Raw genomic sequence first — 21660 nt, forward strand, 5'->3', positions numbered from 1 at the left:
TCCGGTCTACAGGTAGAATTTGCAGATTGGCATACAATGCAGCCGTCGGTGTTGTTTTCAGGGCTTCCGTAATGCTTAGTATTGATGCCTGCATACACCCTCTAATTTTTTTAGAAGGGTTCTTTTTTGTGTGGATCCCTGCCAAGGGTTCCATAGTATATGATAGGCTTTACAATCGCTGTAAATACTCAATGAGAGAGAGAGGGGGGTAAACCCCATCTACAATCCAGCATTCTTTTACATGCATAAATTGCCCTTGCGGTCTTCTTCACTCTGTTCTCCACGTTGACTTTCCACGATAACTTATTCCAAGATACTTTGTGATACTAATTGGAAGGTCTATCTGTTCTCCTTTAAGTACTTATAATTTTCGAGACTCGGACCAAACTATTAATTGAGATCAGGATGAGGATGTTAATTTTGTAATCATGCCCGTCTGTATGTTTGAACGTTAACTAGTACCTCAATTTTTGAGATAACTTGATGAAATTTGGTGAGCGGGTATATTTCGGTGTACGATTGGACTTTTTCTTAAAAGGTATATAAATTACTGTTAATGCCTTAGCTCGTATTCGAAGCCTTGAGATAACGTAAAAAAATAAAAAAAATATATGTAAGGCGCGATAACCTCCGAAGAGATCTAAGGCCGAGCTTCTCTTCCAATTTGCGTCGTGCTCCTCTTGTTTTATGCCGACTCCGAACGGCATCTGCAAGGCAGATGAGTTTTCACTGAGAGCTTTTCATGGCAGAAATACAATCGGAGCGCTTGCCAGACACTGCCGAGGGGCGACCCCGCTTAGAAAAATTTTCTTCTAATTGAAAAATCTTATTTCTAAAATTTTGATGTTGCTTTTGCCCGGGAGTTGAACCCAGGGCATACGGAGTGATAGGCGGAGCACGCTACCATCACACCACGGTGGTACTTCCCCAATAAACCGCACAAGATTGTGATCAACAAAAAAATATAATAAACAATGATGTATATGTATCTAAATACAATTCAAACAATAAAAACTGATCAAAATGAAAAACAGCACTGAAGAGGGCACAATGCCAAAACGGGTTTGTCTCCAGTTTGAAAGGGCATGACAGAAAACCATTCCAATATACATCATGTATCTCTTTTTCTTTTTTAAATGAAAAATCATATTCCACATGGAATTATGATAAAATGTTTCCCTCTTATACGCACATATCTACTTTTTGATAGTTTATAAAAGCTAGCGACTTACGTGTCAAGGAGATCGATGATGGTTTAAGCCGGGTCGATGTGCCTTTGGCAGTTTGTTGTGTTTTCGGTGGCGGTCCTAAATCGGTTGGTGATATGCTTAAGTTGCGTACATCACGCTTTTTGGCTGCTCCTGTAATATAATAAAAAATAAACAATTAATTTTGATAATTAAAAAATATTGATATGATTTTGTAAATCTATTAAAACTTAATTAATTAAGGACCGTTTTTGCAAGTAAACTTTAAAGTTTATCTCTCTGAACAAAATTTGTGTTTGTAGGGCAAATACATAAATTGTAAAGTTCGCATGAGAAATCAGCCCTAGGAATATGCGTTCAACATCAGCAACAAAAATCCCAGCTATCCTCCATAGACATGCCATTGTAGTATTTTTGCAATGACGCAACTTTCAAAATCACTGCCATATTTTTCTTGAGATCCATTCTAATTCTTTATGAGTATGCCTACAATACTGCTGAGACAAGAGCTCTACAAAAGTGATGGATAGATTAAAATTTCAGAGGTTATAGCTGTGCAAGTAAAATATTGTTGCATTACTGGTTTATGCGTAAAACGTGACCATTTGACATACATATTTACGTAGTTCTATATATGCGCTTGCCCATAAGGCATGAGTATGGAAAAATTTCATATTCAATTGTGTTCCACTAAAATATGCCAAAAGCTTTTTGTGTTGCTTAATAAAAAGAAAATTTCTACAAAATTTAAAGGCTGTACACATGCATACGTTAATTTTTGAAAATTTACTCATACATAATTGAAAAATTTTGCAGGCATTAAAACAAACGTCTGACCTACGTAGGTATTTGTAAGTCTGAGAGGACTGAGGGCTCGCATTCCCTAAACTACTTCATAATTAGACTAGACGAATGTTTGAGTTGACCTAAATCTACAGCAGAGAACACGAAAATAGCAGTGGCAATTTTTATTCTATCTCGCCAATGAAAATCTTCTTTTTTTTATTTTCAATTATTTAAAAAAAAACTTCCATGTATTTTGCAGCTGATACAATGCAAACCAATCTCAAAAGCGTTTTCGAAAAAATTCGAGAATAAGAAAAAAATTTACGCAATTTTTTATTTATTTATTATTTAGAATTTTCTGAATTTTTTAAAGAAAGAAGTTTTGTAGTCTAACAAGTTAAATATCTCTCAAAAACTGCATTCATTTATGACAATTTTTTTTTATCCAAGAGTGTTTTGTATTTTCTTCCATATGAAGAGCACGTGTTTTTATTTTTTATATGGAATAAAACCCAAAACACTCTTCTAAACAAAATTGTCAAAAAGTAATGCGAAGAGAGACCTATAACTTGTACTTTGTTAGATTGTACTTTGTTAGACTAAAATTTAGCTAACAAAATTTCACACGCAAAAAGATTCAGAGAATTCCAAATAAAAAGATAGAAATTCTGGTAAAATTTTATTGAATTTTCAAATTTTTTTTTTTTTAATTTCTTATGATTGGTTTGCATAGTTTCAGTTGAAAATTAAAAAAAAATAAGAATTTAATTAACAAATTTGAAAAAAAAAATATCACTGCTATTTTTTTTGTTCGCTGCTGTATGTATATTTTGATTGCTGCGTGGAATATCACCCTATATTGGCTGCTAGCTCGAAAACGCCCTTTTTGGAATATTTTTCACAAAAGCCTTAGCTCATTATTATTTTCATAAACTCCCTATCTTACGTAGGGACCAGCAAAACTTACGGCTTGCGCGGATCACGTTGGAATTTTCATAAGTGGAAAGTGCCTTCCAACGATTAGCTCTTTGATGGATCGGGCGCTTCGGGATATTCATACCTGGGCATCAAATGTCAAATACAAAGAGATACAAGGTCGCAAATTGGATCAGGCCTAAGTTAGAAGGGGCGACCCTACAGGAGAAGCCTTGCATAAAGTATCTAGCAATCATCCTAGACAGTAAGCTGTCATGGAAGCTCAACGTGGAGCAGAGAGTGAAGAAGGCTTCAGTGGCATTTTATGCATGTGAAAGAATGCTGGGGTGTACGTGGGGCTTATCGCTCTCTCTTTCTCATTGGGGTTTTACAGCGATTGTAAGGCTTATCCTATAATATGGAGTTCTTGTTTGGTGGAAAGGTACACAAAAAGCAACCTACCTCAAAAAATTAGAGGAGGTATGCCGACTATCAATGCTTAGCATTACGGGAGCCCTGAAAACAACCCCGACATTTGCACTGTATGACATTCTGCACATTCCACCTATAGACCTGATAGCACAGAACAAGAACCAACTGCAACCAGGATCGGTGCCTCGGGGCAGCTTGAGCGCCGACCATACGGCCATAGTAGTATAGCGTCATCAATCACAAGACGAACAGACTACCTGATTCCCTCTCTGCACTTCGAGGGTGATCTTAAGGCCACAATAGAGGTGGACGGCTGGCCCGAGGGTGCTCAAATGTCGGACGAGGCGATACATGTGTACACAGATGATTCCAAAGTATTGAAAGGAGTAGGGTCTGCGGTATACTGTGCTGATACGGAAATAAACAGATCCTACACGCTGGAGGATTACTGTAGCGTTTTCCAAGTGGAAATAGCAGCCGTAACCAAAGCAGTAGAAACCGTGGAAGAAAATATCCCAAGCTGCAATTGTGTTAACTTTTATATTGATAGTCAAGCAGCAATTAGGGCAATGATCTCGCATAGCACAGCATCTAATTGCGTGTAAGAGTGTAAGCAGTCCCTGGAGAGAATTGGGACAGGGAGAAGCATACATCTATATTGGGTCCCAGGGCATATGGGAATAGATGGGAATGAAAAAGCGGATGAACTAGCTAAAACGGGCGCATCCTTTGAAGCTTGCTCCGTAGACGTCCCAATTAGACTGGGCGAAATTAAGCGAAGGCGAGAGGTGCACATGATCGACCAAGCAGGAAAGGCGTGGGTTCAAGGGCGGGCTGTAAAATGTCGAATATTATGTGCAGGTCTTACAACCTTAGACTAACAAAGTTGCTTCTATCAATAAAAAGAGAGGACTGTAAACTCATGATGGGTATTCTGACTGGGCACTGCCTTCTAGCGTCACATGCCTCTAAATTAGGATTGGTCAGTGATAGCAGATGTAGGAAGTGCGGACTGGAGGAGGAAACGGTCGAGCACGTTCTGTACTCTTGCCCTGCCCTTGCCAGGCTAAGACTCCAGCTATTTGGAGTGATACAGCTGTCAGATCTAGAAACAGCAAGTGGCTTAAATCCAGGAAGCTTATAGTATTTGCCAAGAGGACGGAGTTATTTTATAACATCGGTCCTGGTTTTTGATAGGGGTTTTCAGTTTGGTCGTTAAAACAAACTTCTGGTAACACTACGGACTTATTCAGTCTATTTAGGTCCTCATGGACCGGCCAGTTCAACCTAACCTAACCTACCCTACCTTACGTCAAGACGTATTAAATTGATGCTCAGATAGGGAATTTTTTAAACTAATTCTGGAATACGGTGCTCTTCAGCCGAGTTCAGACATAGACCGTTTGCGAAACGAATTCTGAACTAGAACGTTTTCCAAACATTTTCTGAGACAAAGCGTTTTTGAAACAGCAACAGTCGATATACTAGTTGACCTTGGGGCCAGGTTCGGGTATTGTTGAAAACAATTGTGACAATTTTCATTTTACTCTTCACGGGTATAATTCGGTCTTCAATGTTCAACTGCATAGAATATGTAGGGAACAAAAGATAAGAAGGCACGAGTTCACGCGTGTGCACTGACAGCTTCCCGAATTCAAAGCTTCTTTGCAAATGGGGACTGTGGTTTATTTCCGTTTGCAATCATTACGCGTTTACACTACCCAGTTTGTGGAGTAACACGGGAGTTCGAAGCAACGAAACGCTTGACTAATTGAATTTTTCAAGCATCGACGCCAAGTTCAGAAAACTACGTTAATACTATGCAAAGGCTTGATTGAGACATACATATATATGACCGGCAAAGGTGCTAAACCCTCAGTGCACGACCGGTGAAATGGGTACGGATACCAAAAATTACCACCACAATCAGTCGAAGAATGCTCAAAAATACCCCCTTAGTCGATGAACAGTAAATCGAAGGGTCGATTGGTAGTTTTTTGTGTACAGAACGATCGATCGAGTTAGTTCTTCTTCTTGGAGCAATAAGAAAACTTAATTATGGTCCTTTCGTGGATGTTGACGGGATCTACATATTTTACGCCGACTCCGAACGGCATCTGCAAGGATGAGTTTCCAGTGAGAAGCTTTTCATACACTCGGAGTGCTCGTCAAATAACTGCGGAGGGGCGACCCCGCTTAGAAAAACTTTCTCTGAATTGAAAAAAAACTGTTTTCTAAAATTTTTATGTTGCTTTGCCCGGGGCGTGAACCTGGCATCTTCGGTGTGGTGGGCGGAGAGCGCTACCACCACACCACGGCGGCATCGGTCGGTGAATGAGATGTTTAAGTATCTAATAGATCGGCTAAAGTAAAACCCAAATTTAGTCGGTGATTATCTTTGAGAAGAGGAGGCGATTTCAAAAACGGAAATAGATGCAAAGGGTTGAGAGTTTATTAGGATAAGGGTGAAGCGGTCAGCTCGGACAACCTTCCTTATCGAAACCATGCACTAAGCTATTTGTCAGGCGATAGGTATACCTATCTACTTAATTAAAGGACATGATAACATGTTTGAGAATTTTACGTTCTCGAAATAAGTGGTTGCTCACCGAACAAAATGCGAGTAAGTATTCACTTGTTGAGCGTTTATTACAATGTGGGTGTGTGTACTGGCAGAAACTGTATGTGTGAATACTTTTTATGCTTCTGAAAGGTAGCCTTCAAGTGTTTGATAGCTATCTACATACATACTTTTCGATAGTGGCAATATAACGCATGGTATATCTACATAAAACTTGCTAGACAAAAAATCGACTATTTGCGCACCACATGATGAAATGTCAGTTTAGCTTTAAAATTGTGTTCATGTTTGTATTGTTGCTACTGCTAGTTTTATTTGTGCTTTTTTATTCGCCTAATTTGCTCGTGGCATATGCAAACAAACTTTGGTGCACTGTTGCATTGTTGCACGTGGCAAATTGCATATGGTAGCTGGACTTTCGGCCTCTAGCAACAAATAGCATAATACGGAAACAACTTTTAAAAATTCTAGTTGAGTCTTTGTAGTCAAATAGTTCTTGTTAAAGCAAAAAACTTATTTTGTTGATTGGCAATTGGGATCATGTGGGGTTGGGTTAGGAATATGTGCAAGTAAGTATGTATGATTTCTTTGGCAAAATATTTTGGGGCGAATTAAATGAAAGAGCATGTGAGGCATGGAAAATTGAATACCGCATATTTTTACTTATATACAATTTTCTAAGCAATTAAAGATGATTTTCGTTAAACGACCAAATGTGTGCTCTATATAAATAAATAAAGCATTTTCCTTATTGATATTAGAGAAAAATTACAAAGTTTACAAAAGGCTATGGTTACTAGGGCATGTTTCTGAATTTCACTTCTTCATCAACTAGCTTCTCGGGAGCTGAGTATTGAACTCGAAGTCTCTGACATTCATATCTTATGCTAGTCTAAAGGCAGATGCCCTTATCCATTCATCCATATGAATGTCTCGCTGCTCGCTTTGCAATTGGTCTCTAAGTGTTGCCCCTTTATTGCTATTCCTTTATTCACCATTTAGGTACATACTTATTCCATATGCTTTTTAACCCTAATTGTGTGGAATAATTATAGGCGCGCTCCAAGACTTAGAAACCTTGGGGAATAAAGGAATGGCAACAAAGAGGCAAAACTTAGATACCAATTGCAAAGCGAGCAGCGAGACATTCATATGGATGAGTGGATAAAGGCATCTGCCTTTACACCAGTATAATGTATGAATGTCGCATATTTCGAGTTCAATTCTCAGCTCCCGAGAAACTAGCTGATGAAGAAATGAAATTCAGAAACATGTCCTAGTAACCATCGCCGTTTGTAAACTTTGTAATATTTCTCGAATATCAATAATAAAAAACAATTGTATAAAGCAATATGAGCGTGTCTCGCTATTTATATATATTCTCAGAAATGTAAAACTAAAAGTCCTCAAATACCCAAAGCAGCCTGAAGATTATTTAACTAAACACACAATTTTTTTTTTTGCAGCCCGTTCCTTTTACAGCGTACCCGAATGCAACAATACGACCACGGTTGCCACACCATGTTTTCATTTGGGACCAAAATTCATCGAAAAAAAGGACCAAATCCCAAAGAAATAGACCAAATTTTTGTAGTTTTGATTGGCTTACAAACAATTCGGCAATTCACGAATGTGTCGAATTCTTTGTAAAATCTTTGATTTCAGGTTGTGGTAAAATACAAAGTCACACACACTTTCATTCTAACAAAAGCCTTATATAAATAAATGTTTTAACGAAAAACCTTAGAGCAGACACGTGCCGCAAGCCAAACTAGTTCTATTTTATTTACATAAAAATTGCACTTTTAAATTAAATTTGTCCAGGGCTCGGTTGTCCGGGTGCTCCACTTTTTATACCTTTCATGAAAATGAAATGGTATATTAATTTCGTCACGAAACCGAAAATTGTAAGTCCTTAAAGGAAAATAGATAGACCCACCATTAAGTATACCGAAATAATCAGGTTGAAGAGCTGAGTTGATTTAGCCATGTCCGTCTGTCCGTCTGTCTGTTTGTATGCAAACTAGTCCCTCAATTTTTGAGATATCTTGATAAAATTTGGTGAGCGGGTGTATTTGGGTGTCCGATTAGACATTTGTCGGAACCGACCAGATCGGACCACTATAGCATATATCCTCCATATAACCGATTTTTCAGAAAAAGAGGATTTTTGTAATATCTTTCCCAATTTAACAGATTGAAGCTTCAAACTTCACCATATACTTTCGTATATTGCACATATATATATATCCCCCACAACCGATTGTTCAGATAAGGAACTTTTCGTAATTACTGCCCTATTTTAAGAGCTAGATTTCTACGAATGCTTACGTATATAGCATATATTGTTGTCTGAAAAAATCATAAAGATCGGTGGTATATATAGTATATATATGGTGGTATATATAGTATATATATATTTATTTTTATATTTTCGCAAATTTTAGCCCCATTTTAACAGCTAGAAGCTTCAAATTTCACCAAATACTTACGTATATAGCATATATTGTTGTCTGAAAAAATTATAGAGATCGGTTGTATATATAGTATATATCTCATACAACCGATTGTTCAGATAAGAAACTTTTCGCAATTTATACCCCATTTTAACAGCTATAAGCTTAAAATTTCACCGATTGCTTACGCATATAGCATATATTGTTGTCTGAAAAAATCACAGAGATCGGTTGTATATATAGTATATATCTCATACAACCGATTGTTCAGATAAGAAACTTTTCGCAATTTCTACCCCATTTTAACAGCTATAAGCTTCAAATTTCACCGACTGCTTACGTATATAGCATATATTGTTGTCTGAAAAAATTATAGAGATCGGTTGTATATATAGTATATATCTCATACAACCGATTGTTCAGATAAGAAACTTTTCGCAATTTCTACCCCATTTTAACAGCTATAAGCTTCAAATTTCACCGATTACTTACGTATATAGCATATATTGTTGTCTGAAAAAATCATAGAGATCGGTTGTATATATAGTATATATCTCATACAACCGATTGTTCAGATAAGAAACTTTTCGCAATTTCTACCCCATTTTAACAGCTATAACCTTCAAATTTCACCGATTGCTTACGTATATAGTATGTATTGTTGTGTCAAAAAATCATAGAGATCGGTGATATATATAATATATATATGATGGTATATATAGTATATATATATAGTGTATATATATTTTTTTTGCGATTTCGGCCCCATTTTAACAGCTAGAAGCTTCAAATTTCACCAAATGCTTACGTATATAGCATATATTGTTGTCTGAAAAAATCATAGAGATCGGTGGTATATATATTATATACTTCATATAAACTGTCATTTTTGCCCCTTTTTTACGGCTAGATGTTTCAAAATTCATCAAATTTCATCAAATAGTTACGTTTACGTCATATATTGTTGAAATACGTGATTCGTAGTCATAGTTTTTACACGGAGACCACAAAAAACCGAAACTTTGCATCCTCACACAAAGTACCTACCTATTTTTTATTTTATATTTATCTTAAAAATCGTTTAGGTATGTAGATCTGTTCACTAGATATTTCTTATCTTATACATCCGATTATTCGGAGATTACGAACGGGATAAGATTATTGTTCAGCCCCATTCATGAAAGGTATGAAATCTTCGGCATAGCCGAAGACAGTCCCGTCCTTACTTGTTTTAAATTTAATTCGTTACTCTTCCGTTTACCAGTGCTCCCTCACGCTTCAATTTTCCCATCTATGGCCTAGATTCAGTATGTGCGGGTTTTGGGTAGAGAAATTAGTTAAGTAAGTATTAACCATGTTATTATTAAAGTTTCTGGGGTTCTGCTCTCCAACGGGAATAATTTGGCCCAAAGCGTTTATATCAAATCTAGGTAGAGCATTTGTTAAGTTATCGCGTTCCAAAAATATTCCTGTTTACTTACAATAAAAATATTCCTTGGGTTAAGATACTTAGTATTCTAAATTTTGTACACTGACATTTTTTAAATATCCAATATTTTGATATAATCATTGCATCTAAAATTACTCTTATTGATAGAATAATATCAGCGGACTAAATTTTTCTGATTGAACTCTTTAGCGCAGGTCGGAAATATATAGAAACTTTTAACTCTGTAACTGATATTGAATTTGACGGTTGTATAGCATAACTGCTATTAACTTCCGGACACAAAAATATAAAATATAGCCGCATCGCAGTGTGAAGAACATAATAGCCTTGAATTTCCAAAACTCATCAATTTGTTTTGTGCTGTGTGAGAAAAATTTAAAAACTCTCATTACCTATCGAAGCATATCGCATAACTTGAACATAAAACAGTGGTAAGTGCACTTAATATAAAACAAATTAGTCTTATTAATTTATATAGTTTTCAATAAAATAGTGTCTTCATCAGTGGACGACTCCGCCAAATTACTTTGAGATGTACGAGCATTTGCAACAACTTTTTTAAGCTCAAACAGTGACAAAATTCTATCACGAAAAGTTTTTGATAAACGATCGAAATATCTAGCCACCAAAACAAGATTTTCTGATTGACCGCTTGTTTCACCTACAATTAACTAAAATTGGTTTGCTTCAAGATCCAACACTTGTCTAAACTATCTGCTAGGTGAAGTGCCATTGTTCCGCTACATTTTGTTGACATCAATTTTTTTGTAATAAATCCATTGAGGTAAATTATAAATTATATAGGGGTTAATGAAGGTGTGGAAAATTTTGTGGGCAGTGTTGAACATTTTTTCCTCAGTGAAAACAAACAATCTTGATTACAGCCTAAAAAGGACCAAAATTGGAAAAAAGGGGCCAGCGAACCAAATGGGATTGGAAAGGACCATTTTTGGTCCAATGGACCAAAAGTGGCAACCGTGAATAAAACTGCTAGCTATTTGCAGGAGTTTAAACTTTTTTCGCTGTACACTCAGAGAAAAAATTGTTCTAAATCGAACGAAACAAGTTCAAAATTAGGAACATACGTTGACAAAAGTCTGTTAAGTACGTTTTTTCTTGCATAATATGCATTTTTTCATATGTTTCTCTTACTGAGAAATTATTCTTATTTGACGAAGTAATCAGCATATATACTTAAAACATTTCATAACAAGTTTGAGAATTACCTGTGCATAAGTGAATGGAAAAATAATTGAACGAAAAATAAAAATTAAAAAATTGCTTTAAAAAATTTTATAGTTTGACGGTGATCGAAATCGCGCCACGCGATCGCAACCACAACATCATAACCACTGGGCCACTACGACTGCTTAATAACTTGCGTCAAGTGTTGTATTTAACATTGTAGTACATACGAATTTTACCGTTTCTTTTTACTTGAACTTAATTAAAGAACATTGTTCTTAATTTAAGAACATTGTTCTCATTACTAGAACATTTGTTCATATTTTAAGACCTGCCGTTCTCTTTTCAAGAAAATGGTTGTCAGTTCAAGAACAAGGTTGTTGTTTTGAGAACAGGTCGTTCGTGTTTCAAGAACAAAAAAGTAAGAACATGAAAATCTTGAATTGAGTCCGGTGGTGCTGGATTTTAGAACGGCATTTTTCTCTGAGTGTAGCTGATAAAAAGTTTAAGCTCTGCAATGGATAGCCAGTAGGTGTCAAAATAGTTGAGAAAAATTTATAGGATTTAAAAACTTTTAATTGGCCAATGAGCGCTGTTACATGTCCCATGGATTTTTTTATTGTGGGTTAGTTAAAAACTTGTAAGCTGGATTGGATGCCACCGAAAAGTTTGCGAACATTTTTTTTTGTTGATAAATGACCGTTAGATTCACAGTATTGATCAGCATCGGTTTACAATGATTTATTTTATAAAAGAATTAAATTGCATATTTTGAAACGAATATGCGAATTGCGGAGATTTAACGTACATTTGATCGATGGGTATGTAGAAATTTTGTTGAGTACTTGGTTTAATGTAAGTATGACCAAATTTGCTGCAAGGCATAGTCTTGCTACACCAAGTCTAGCTACGCCAACTCTCCGGCTACATGAAAATTTTGTCATCAGGTAGAGAGGAGCTTCCATCTTACGTAAAAGTGACAGTGTGCTAAGCAATATATTTTGTGGGTAATAGTAAGGAAGCTTAGGTGTAAAGAACATTCAGTAAAAATAGAGATAGTAAAAATCAAGTAAGTGTGTCTAAGTTCCGCTTATATGTCTATACCAGGGCTGCACCTTAACGTTAAGCTAATCGTTTATCAAAAAATTTCCACCGTTTCCGTTGAAACACTTCGAAATATTATCGATAAAGAAATTATCAAGATAAATTGTATCTCGTTTTTAACCGAAACGAAAGGCTTTCGTTAACGTTAAAAACGTTAACAAAAACGTGATACTTTATGTTTGAATTGTGCTGGCAATGCTATAGCCATGGTGAAGCCGTAAGGTGGTAACAGCGAGCGGTCATACACACAAACTCCATGTAATTTGTTTGTGTAATTCGATGGTGGTCAAAAATACTCTGAGAAATGTTCGCACTGTCAAAATTCATGAAAAAAGTTGCAATCACCTTGGCTAATGCTTTCACCTTTAATGACTCCGCCATCAATCAGCTTTGCCAGCATAGTTTGAATTTAATAATCAAAATAAACGATTTGATTTCGTTTTGATATGGCAGAAAACGAAAAAAAATCATTTCGTTAATTATCGTAACGAAATAAGTTCGTTGGTTATGCATGCCTGGTCTATACACAGGGTTATTATATACTCAGCGTGAGTTTCAATTGTACAGTTCATTTCAGATAAAATACTTTGGTAATCCTACTGAGGCACATTTTAAACACAAACTATTCCCAAACAAGTAAGGAAGGCTAATTTCGGGTGTAACCGAACATTACATACTTAGTTGAGAGCTATGGAGACCAAATAAGGAAAACCAACATGTAGAAAAATGAACCTAGGGTAACCATGGAATGTGGTTGTATGACATGTGTATCAAATGGAAGGCACTAAAGAGTATTTTAAGAGGGAGTAGGCCATAGTTCTATGGATGGACGCCATTTAGGGATATCGCTATAAAGGTGGACCAGGGCTGACTCTAGAATTTGCTTGTACGATATGGGTATCAAATGAAAGGTGTTACTGTGCATTTTAAGTGGGAGTGGGCCTTAGATCTATCGGTGGACGCCTTTTCGAGATATCGCCATTAAGGTGGACCAGGGGTGACTCTAGAGTGTGTTTGTACGATATGGGTATCAAATGAAAGTTGGTAATGAGTATTTTAAAAGGGAATGGGCTTTAGTTCTATAGGTGAACGCCTTTTCGAGAAATCGCCATAAAGGTGGACCAGGGGTGACTCTAGAATATGTTTGTACGATATGGGTATCAAATGAAAGGTGTTACTGAGCATTTTAAGAGGGAGTGGGCATTAGGTCTATAGGTGGACGCCTTTTCGAGATATCGCCATTAGGGTGGGCCAGGGGTGACTCTAGAATGTTTGTACGATATGGGTATCAAACGAAAAGTGTTACTGAGCATTTTAAGAGGGAGTGGGCATTAGGTCTATAGGTGCGTGCCTTTTCGAAATGTCGCCATTAGGGTGGGCCAGGGGTGACTCTAGAATGTGTTTGTATGATATGGGTATCAAATGAAAGATGGTAATGAGTATTTTAAAAGGGAGTAATCCTTAGTTCTATAGGTGAACGCCTTTTCGAGAAATCGCCATAAAGGTGGACCAGGGGTGACTCTAGAATATGTTTGTACGATATGGGTATCAAATGAAAGCTGTTAATGAGTATTTTGAAAAGGAGTGATCCTTAGTTCCATAGGTGGACGCCGTTTCGAGATATCGCCATAAAGGTGGACCAGGGGTGTCTCTAGAATGTGTTTGTACGATATGGGAATCAAACGAAAGGTGTTACTGAGCATTTTAAGAGGGAGTGGGCATGAGGTCTATATGTGGATGCCTTTTCGAGATATCGTCATTAGGGTGGGCCAGGGGTGACTCTAGAATGTGTTTGTACGATATGGGTATCAAACGAAAGGTGTTACTGAGCATTTTAAGAGGGAGTGGGCATTAGGTCTAAAGGTGGACGCCTTTTCGAGATATCGCCATTAGGGTGGGCCAGGGGTGACTCTAGAATGTTTGTACGATATGGGTATCAACCGAAGGGGTTACTGAGCATTTTAAGAGGGAGTTGGCATTAGGTCTATAGGTGGACGCCTTTTCGAGATATCGCCATTAGGGCGGACCAGGGGTGACTCTAGAATGTCTTTGTACGATATGGGTATAAAATGAAAAGTGGTAATGAGTATTTTAAAAGGGAGTAATCCTTAGTTCTATAGGTGGACGCCTTTTCGAGATATCGCCATTAGGGTGGGCCAGGGGTGACTCTAGAATGTTTGTACGATATGGGTATCAAACGAAAAGTGTTACTGAGCATTTTAAGAGGGAGTGGGCATTAGGTCTATAGGTGGATGCCTTTTCGAAATGTCGCCATTAGGGTGGGCCAGGGGTGACTCTAGAATGTTTGTACGATATGGGTATCAAACGAAAGGTGTTACTGAGCATTTTAAGAGGGAGTGGACATTAGGTCTATAGGTGGACACCTTTTCGAGATATCGCCATTAGGGTGGGCCAGGGGTGACTCTAGAATGTTTGTACGATATGGGTATCAAACGAAAAGTGTTACTGAGCATTTTAAGAGGGAGTGGGCATTAGGTCTATAGGTGGACGCCTTTTCGAGATATCGCCATTAGGGTGGGCCAGGGGTGACTCTAGAATGTGTTTGTACGATATGGATATCAAATTAAAGGTGTTAATGAGGGTTTTAAAAGCGAGTGGCCCTTAGATGTATATGTGAAGGCGTTCTCACGATATCGACCAAAATGTGGACCAGGTGATCCAGAAAATCATCTGTCGGGTACTGCTAATTTATTTATATATGCAATACCACTAACAGTATTCCTGCCAAGATTCCAAGGGCTGTTGATTTCGCCTTGTAGAATCTTTTCATTTTCTTCTACTTAATATGGTAGGTGACACACCCATTTTACAAAGTTTTTTCCAAAGTTATATTTTGCGTCAATAAGCCAATCCAGTTACCATGTTTCATCCCTTTTTTCGTATTTGGTATAGAATTTTGGCATTTTTTTCATTTTTCGTAATTTTCGATATCGATAAAGTGGGCGTGGTTATGGTCGGATTTCGGCCATTTTTTATACCAAGATAAAGTGAGTTCAGATAAGTACGTGGGCTAAGTTTAGTAAAGATATATCGGTTTTTGCTCAAGTTATTATGTTAACGGCCGATCGGAAGGACAGACGGTGGACTGTGTATAAAAACTGGGTGTGGCTTCCACCGATTTCGCCCATTTTCACAGAGAACAGTTACCGTCATAGAATCTATGCCCCTACCGAATTTGAGAAGGATTGGTAAATTTTTGTTCGACTTATGGCATTAAAAGTGTTCTAGACAAACTAAATGAAAATGGGAGGAGCCACGCCCATTTTGAAATTTTCTTTTATTTTTGTATTTTGTTGCATCATATCATTACTGGAGTTGAATTTTGACTTAATTTACTTATATACAGTAAAGATATTAAATTTTTTGTTAAAATTTGAATTAAAAAAATTTTTTTTTTAAAAAGTGGGCGTGCTCTTCACCCAATTTTGCTAATTTTTATTTAGCACATATATAGTAATAGTTGTAACGTTCCTGCCAAATTTCATCATGATATCTTCAACGACTGCCAAATTACAGCTTGCAAAACTTTTAAAGTACCTTCTTGTAAAAGTGGCCGGTGCCACGCCCATTGTACAAAATCTTACTAGTTTTCTATTCTGCGTCATAACGTCAACCCATCTACCAAGTTTCATCGCTTTAACCGCCTTTGGCAATGAATTATCGCATTTTTTCGGTTTTTTGAAATTTTCGATATCGAAAAAGTGGGCGTGGTTATAGTACGATATCGTTCATTTTAAATAGCGATCTGAGATGAGTGCCCAGGAATCTACATACCAAATTTCATCAAGATACCTCAAAATTTACTGAAGTTATCGTGTTAACGGACAGACGGAAGGCCGGACGGACGGACATGGCTCAATCAAATTTCTTTTCGATTCTGATGATTTTGATATATGGAAGTCTATATCTATCTCGATTCCTTTATACCTGTACAACCAACCGTTATCCAATCAAAGTTAAAATACTCTGTGAGCTCTGCTCAACTGAGTATAAAAAGTAAGGGAGGCTAATTCGAGTATAACCGAATTTGGATTTACGCTGCTTTTTATTTGAAATATTTATTTACATATGTGCATTTTAAGTAAACATAAATATAGACTTCTATATATCAAAATACTCAGGATGAAAAAATTAATGATTTAGCCATGTCCATCCGTCTGTCTGTGATCACGATAATTTGAGTAAATATTGAGATCTTATTGAAAGTCGATATATGGGTTCCATGTGAAAAGTCGGCGTGGCCCTTCACCGATCTCGTCCATTTTTTCTTGAAATATTTCCTGCTATAAGGAAAATACTCATTACGTTCCTTTAATTTTTCTTCGAGTTATGGCTCCCGAAAAATTGAAAATTGTTTAGTCATAAAGCCCATTTTCAAAAATTTTTGTTTTTTCTTATTTCTTGTTATAATTCCACTTGGAAAAAGAATTAATATTGGTATAAAGCTCTTTTTTGCAAATATATAGCTAATTTTATTCGTCCACGACCCTTTTAAAAATCTTTTATATAAAAGTGGACGTGGTCCTTAACCGATTTCGTAAATTTTTTTTTAGAAGCATTTCTTATAGTAAAGGCAATTTATCCGCCGAATTTTGTTTTGATAGGTTTAACGGGTTTTGATTTGTGATTAATTATATTTGTGAAACTGATTTTAACACAAATGAGCGGTGCCGCGCCCAGTTTCAAATTTTTATCAGGAGTCTCAATGTCAGTCCACACATCAAATTTCAACTTTCCAGGTGTATTATTTACTTAAAAAACGGGATTTTTGAGTTCTCCACAATGTTATATATATAAAAAGGGGTGTGGTTATCATCCGATTTCGCTCATTTTAAATAGCGATGCGACATGACTTCCAAGAAACTCAGCGTTTTCAAATCGCTTTGTAGGTATATTGTTTTGTTGGGGTTTGTTATGTCGGGATACGGCAAGTCGCGACCATGAGATGCACTAAAATATTTACATAAAGGTAACAGTGGAAGACTTCCAACAAAAAATTATGTTTAACGCGCCTAAAACCATTCCCAACTATTTGTGTTGGCATACAAAAATAGATGTACCTAAAGAGTACCGGCAAGGAGAGCCCAAGAGAATGGCAATTAGATGAAAATCACACAGCGACAAATTAAAATAATACTCATTACTATTCGTAATGAACAACAAAACTTTCCCTTATATATTTTATTACAACTAAAAATTGTTTAAAATTTTAATAGAAGCATTCACTCATTCGAGCAATAATCGAAGTATCGAATGATCTTATTATAGTAAGCTTATGGTATTTGCTCAATAATAACTGTAAAATTACTCTTTTAATTATTTTTACTCACCTTTCGCACGCTTTCCAAAACTACCAAAACGTTCACGTTCAATAACTTGTGTATGTATGTAACGCTCCGAATATGAACGTGACAATTTTTGCTTAGAGCTATGAGCGCCCATAATTATAAACGAATATTACGTCGCCAATAAACTAAGTAAGTAAGATGTAGAGAAACAATCACTTGTCGATTTGCGAAGCATAGAGCGAAACGAAAACGCAAATACACGGCCAATTACAAGTAAATTCGCAAATTCACTTTCATTCAATTACCGCCATAACTGAAGCAAAACGCTTTCAATTTTATCGTCAACATGGCGTATGAGTGATGTATGTTAGTGTGTCTACGCACACATACACATGATAAGTAACAGCAACAGAGGCTTCCTTTGAACTGTAGATTTTCATTTAATTTTCTGCATCAACATTTTTTTATTTTGGGTTTTTCTGATCGAACGGATGTTTCCAGCTGTCGTTTGTCGACAGACGTTTGTCGTTTATTGCTTGTTTAGTTGTTCATTGATTGCCATGCAACTTTCATGATTTCCGCCCGCGCATTTACATAAACATTCGACTCAACTCAATCGAGCTCAAACGAACTCAAATGTACATAGCTCTGCTCCACGCAGCAATCAAGCGTGCAATTTGAAATTATAATTTTTTTTTTCTTTTTTGAAAATCACCAATAATTTGGCCGTAAATGCATAAACAAATGACAACCGCAGACACAGCGGCAAATATTTGCAGGCACACAGGGCCACGCATGCGCTATATTCGTCGTATGCCGCCAACACAAACACCAACCTACCAACACTGACAATCGCAGCAACAACGTCATTGAATGTAATGCACTTTGTTGTTTGATTTGTTTACATTTTTCTTCGACTACTGTAACGTTTTTTGTTTCTTTTGTTTATCTAAACAACACTTTTGTTTACAATTCTGACATTGACAAGTTCAATGCGCCACTACCGCCAATATTTGTTATTTATTTACAGTTTATCTTTTTATTTGTTTTTGTTTTTTCACTGTTGTAACTAAAGCTATACATTTTTGCACTTAACTTTATATTTGTTTATTTATTTTCTTTTCGTATGCAATTACAATACTTTTTTTTTGAGTTTTTTTCCTTTAAGTTGTAAATCTTTTGTTTAAATAAATAATATTATTGCTGTAAGTAAAAACAAAAAAAAAAAAAAAAAAAACAAGTTATATCAGTAAAATGCGACAACAGCAACAACAGATACACTTTGAGAACTATTTTGTGATGCGTGGGTTTGCAAATTTCTTTAAACGAATCTTTTGTGAGGTGCGGCAGTTGTTAGCGCATTTTACTGACAGTGGACAATCATGTGACAGACGTTATTGCTCTCTGACATCTGTCAGCTACACTGTTTTATGTGCATTCGGCATAAAAAGAGAATACAAGCTTTTATACCACAGTAGCTTTTATAAATTTTATTTGATCGATCCTGGTAAAAGTTTTCAGCTCAATTTTGGAAATTTCTAGACTAAAACTGACAGTTCTGTTGAATGCACCTAAAAGCATTCCACACCATTTCTATTAGCATAGAAAAATATATGTACCGAAGGCGCATTTAGAACAGTGATCACAAATAATGAAGCTCTGACTGTTATCGTAAGACTAAAATCATCTTAAAGCACCGTCACATTAGAAGTTTTTCATACAGATGCATTCAACGCATGATAAGTAGATTGCACATATTTAAATGAAGAACGGCAGATCGAGCGACACTGGCGCCATCTGACATTGAAAAGAAGTAGCCAACTTCCAACCTTTGATGCAAGAAAAGCATAGAAGAAGATTTCGTCATTTGCTTTGGCTAAGGGTGCTTTCACACTTTGCAAGTGATATTATTTTTTCCCACTCTTTGGTAGTTTTCCACCGTTTTTTACAAATAAAAAACTGCATGTTAACAAATGAAGAGCAAACAAAATATGTTAGCAAATGTTTTGTGAGAATGTTTATAATAGTGCTTCGCGAAATTTTGTATGTGAATGGTCAAGACGAATTAAGTTTCTATTGCTAGGTCTGGAATTTCTTTATATTTACAAACGCAACATCTTGCGTGATTGTGGCGATGTTATTCTCATGCAAAAGATTGCATTTTTGTTGTTGTTGCAACGACACTCCCCGAAGCACTAGGGGAATATTTTCGATGTTAATGGTCCTTTGCCGGATGCAGATCCGGTACGTTCCGGTACCAAGCCCGACCATCTCGGGATATTGATATTACCACAAGCGGCCTTCTAGGCCATACCGCCCTCCCACGCCCTAGATCCATGTGGAGTTCGGGGTCTCCAGAGCCTCGACTGTCAATGAAACAGGATTCGCCACGGATAGGTGAGGTTGACAATTAGTTTGGAAAAGCTATATATTGCGCTGGCAACCTGAAAGTGTTGCGCTACACAACCCCTTGAATCAATTTGGTATTTTAGTCGCCTCTTATGACAGGCATACCTACTACCGCGGGTATATTCTCAGCCCCCTAAACCGCTGGGTGTCAAAAGATTGCGTTGAACGCATCTATGTAAAAAGTTGATTGTAGCTCGACCATTAGTGATAAAGTTTAAGTTATTGACAAACCCCTATTTGATATGTAGAGGAGGTAATATTATACGATAGCTGCGGTTTATTCCTGTTATGTTTACAAGATAGATATAACAATCGCTGTCATGGTCCAACAGTTGACGCCATATCAAACGATTTTAGTACTTGAAACGAGGTCTTTTATAATTATGCTTATAATTACTAAACACAAATTTTATATACGAAACATGGAATCCAGGATTGGTGGTTAGTTTGATATCGGGAACCGAATAAGTCCATATAAGCTCGTTTCACTAGGTCTGACGAATTCAAGCCGCAGTTACTATACCTTCTATGGTAATATGTCAACTAAGAAGTGTTTTTAAACGGTTTTATTTAGCTTGAGTTGACAGGCTGCACGGCCGCATACACGGCCGTTGTGAACGAATCTTGTAATTGAAATTTAAGTAACTTCCCGATAAGCTACAAGCTTGAAACTTGGAATATAGTTCAGAACCCGATGACAATGCAATAATAAGAAAAAAATCGCCGCTAGGTGGCGCAAGGATCGAGATATTCGCAAAATTCGCATTTGTGGTCCGATCTGGCTCATATTTGGAACACATAATACATGCAAGAATAGAAATCGACATGTGAAAAACATCGCCGCTAGGTGGCATATAGATAGAGATATTCACAAAAATCGTATTTGTTGTCCGATTTGGCTCATATTTGGAAGACATAATACATGCAAGAATAAAAAGCGACTTATGAAAAAAAATCGCCGGTAGGTGGCGCAAGGATCGAGATATTCACAAAAATCGTATTTGTGGTCCGATTTGATTTGGTACGTATTTGGAACACATAATACATACATGAATAGAAAGCGACCTATGATGCCCGATTTGGCTCATATTTGGAACAAATATTGCATACAGTCCAGTAGAAGTGACATCAAAATATTTTGGAGTTGGAGGAGGGACAAGCATACGTGGCGCAGAGTCGAGTAAAGTCTTTGGAAGGATTATGTATTGAGGACTTAGGTTGTAACAAATTGTCAGGAAAGAGTCCTTGTAATAATGAGTCACTAAATGAACTAAATAGAATGAGAAATAATAGGCAATTAAATAAAGACTAAAAACTTGAAAATAAAATAATAAAAAAAAAATTTTTAAGTTAAACGGTTTTATTGAAAACAATACTTACATGAAATAATAATAATACGAGAAGCTAGAAAATAATTAGGTAGGTCCTAGGTACTAGCCATCACACTCCTTATCAATCTATGGCGTTGATCAGACAATTAAATAAAAGCGTTGGACGCGTCATATTTCTATTGATAGTCATAAGTATAACCAACTGAACCTTAATCAGGTTATGCCACGCCTCACATTTTTAGAAATTTCACGCGCCCAACGCTTTTATTTAATTGTCTGATCAACGCCCTAGATTGATAAGGAGTGTGATGACTAGTACCTAGGACCTACCTAATTATTTTCTAGCTTTTCGTATTATTATTATTTCATGTAAGTATTGTTTTCAATAAAACCGTTTAATTTAAAAATTTTTTTTTAAATTATTTTATTTTTGTATGATACCCGTATTTCTAAAACTAGAGCTGTTGGAAAAAATTTTAGGGCATATTTGAAAT

General features: G+C 36.5%; 1 protein-coding gene across 8 annotated transcripts in view; it reads right to left on the minus strand.

The window, feature by feature from the left end:
* toc (toucan) overlaps positions 1 to 21660 on the minus strand; it is a 708907-nt gene that overhangs the window by 179457 nt on the left and 507790 nt on the right. For all 8 annotated transcript variants that reach the window (XM_067767574.1, XM_067767572.1, XM_067767570.1 and 5 more), the window contains exon 5: positions 1233 to 1361. In XM_067767574.1, the coding sequence (XP_067623675.1) occupies positions 1233 to 1361 (129 nt within the window). The remainder of the gene's footprint in view (positions 1 to 1232; positions 1362 to 21660) is intronic.

The sequence above is a fragment of the Eurosta solidaginis genome, chromosome 2 (genome assembly GCF_040869045.1).
Source record: "Eurosta solidaginis isolate ZX-2024a chromosome 2, ASM4086904v1, whole genome shotgun sequence".
NCBI lineage: Eukaryota > Metazoa > Arthropoda > Insecta > Diptera > Tephritidae > Eurosta > Eurosta solidaginis.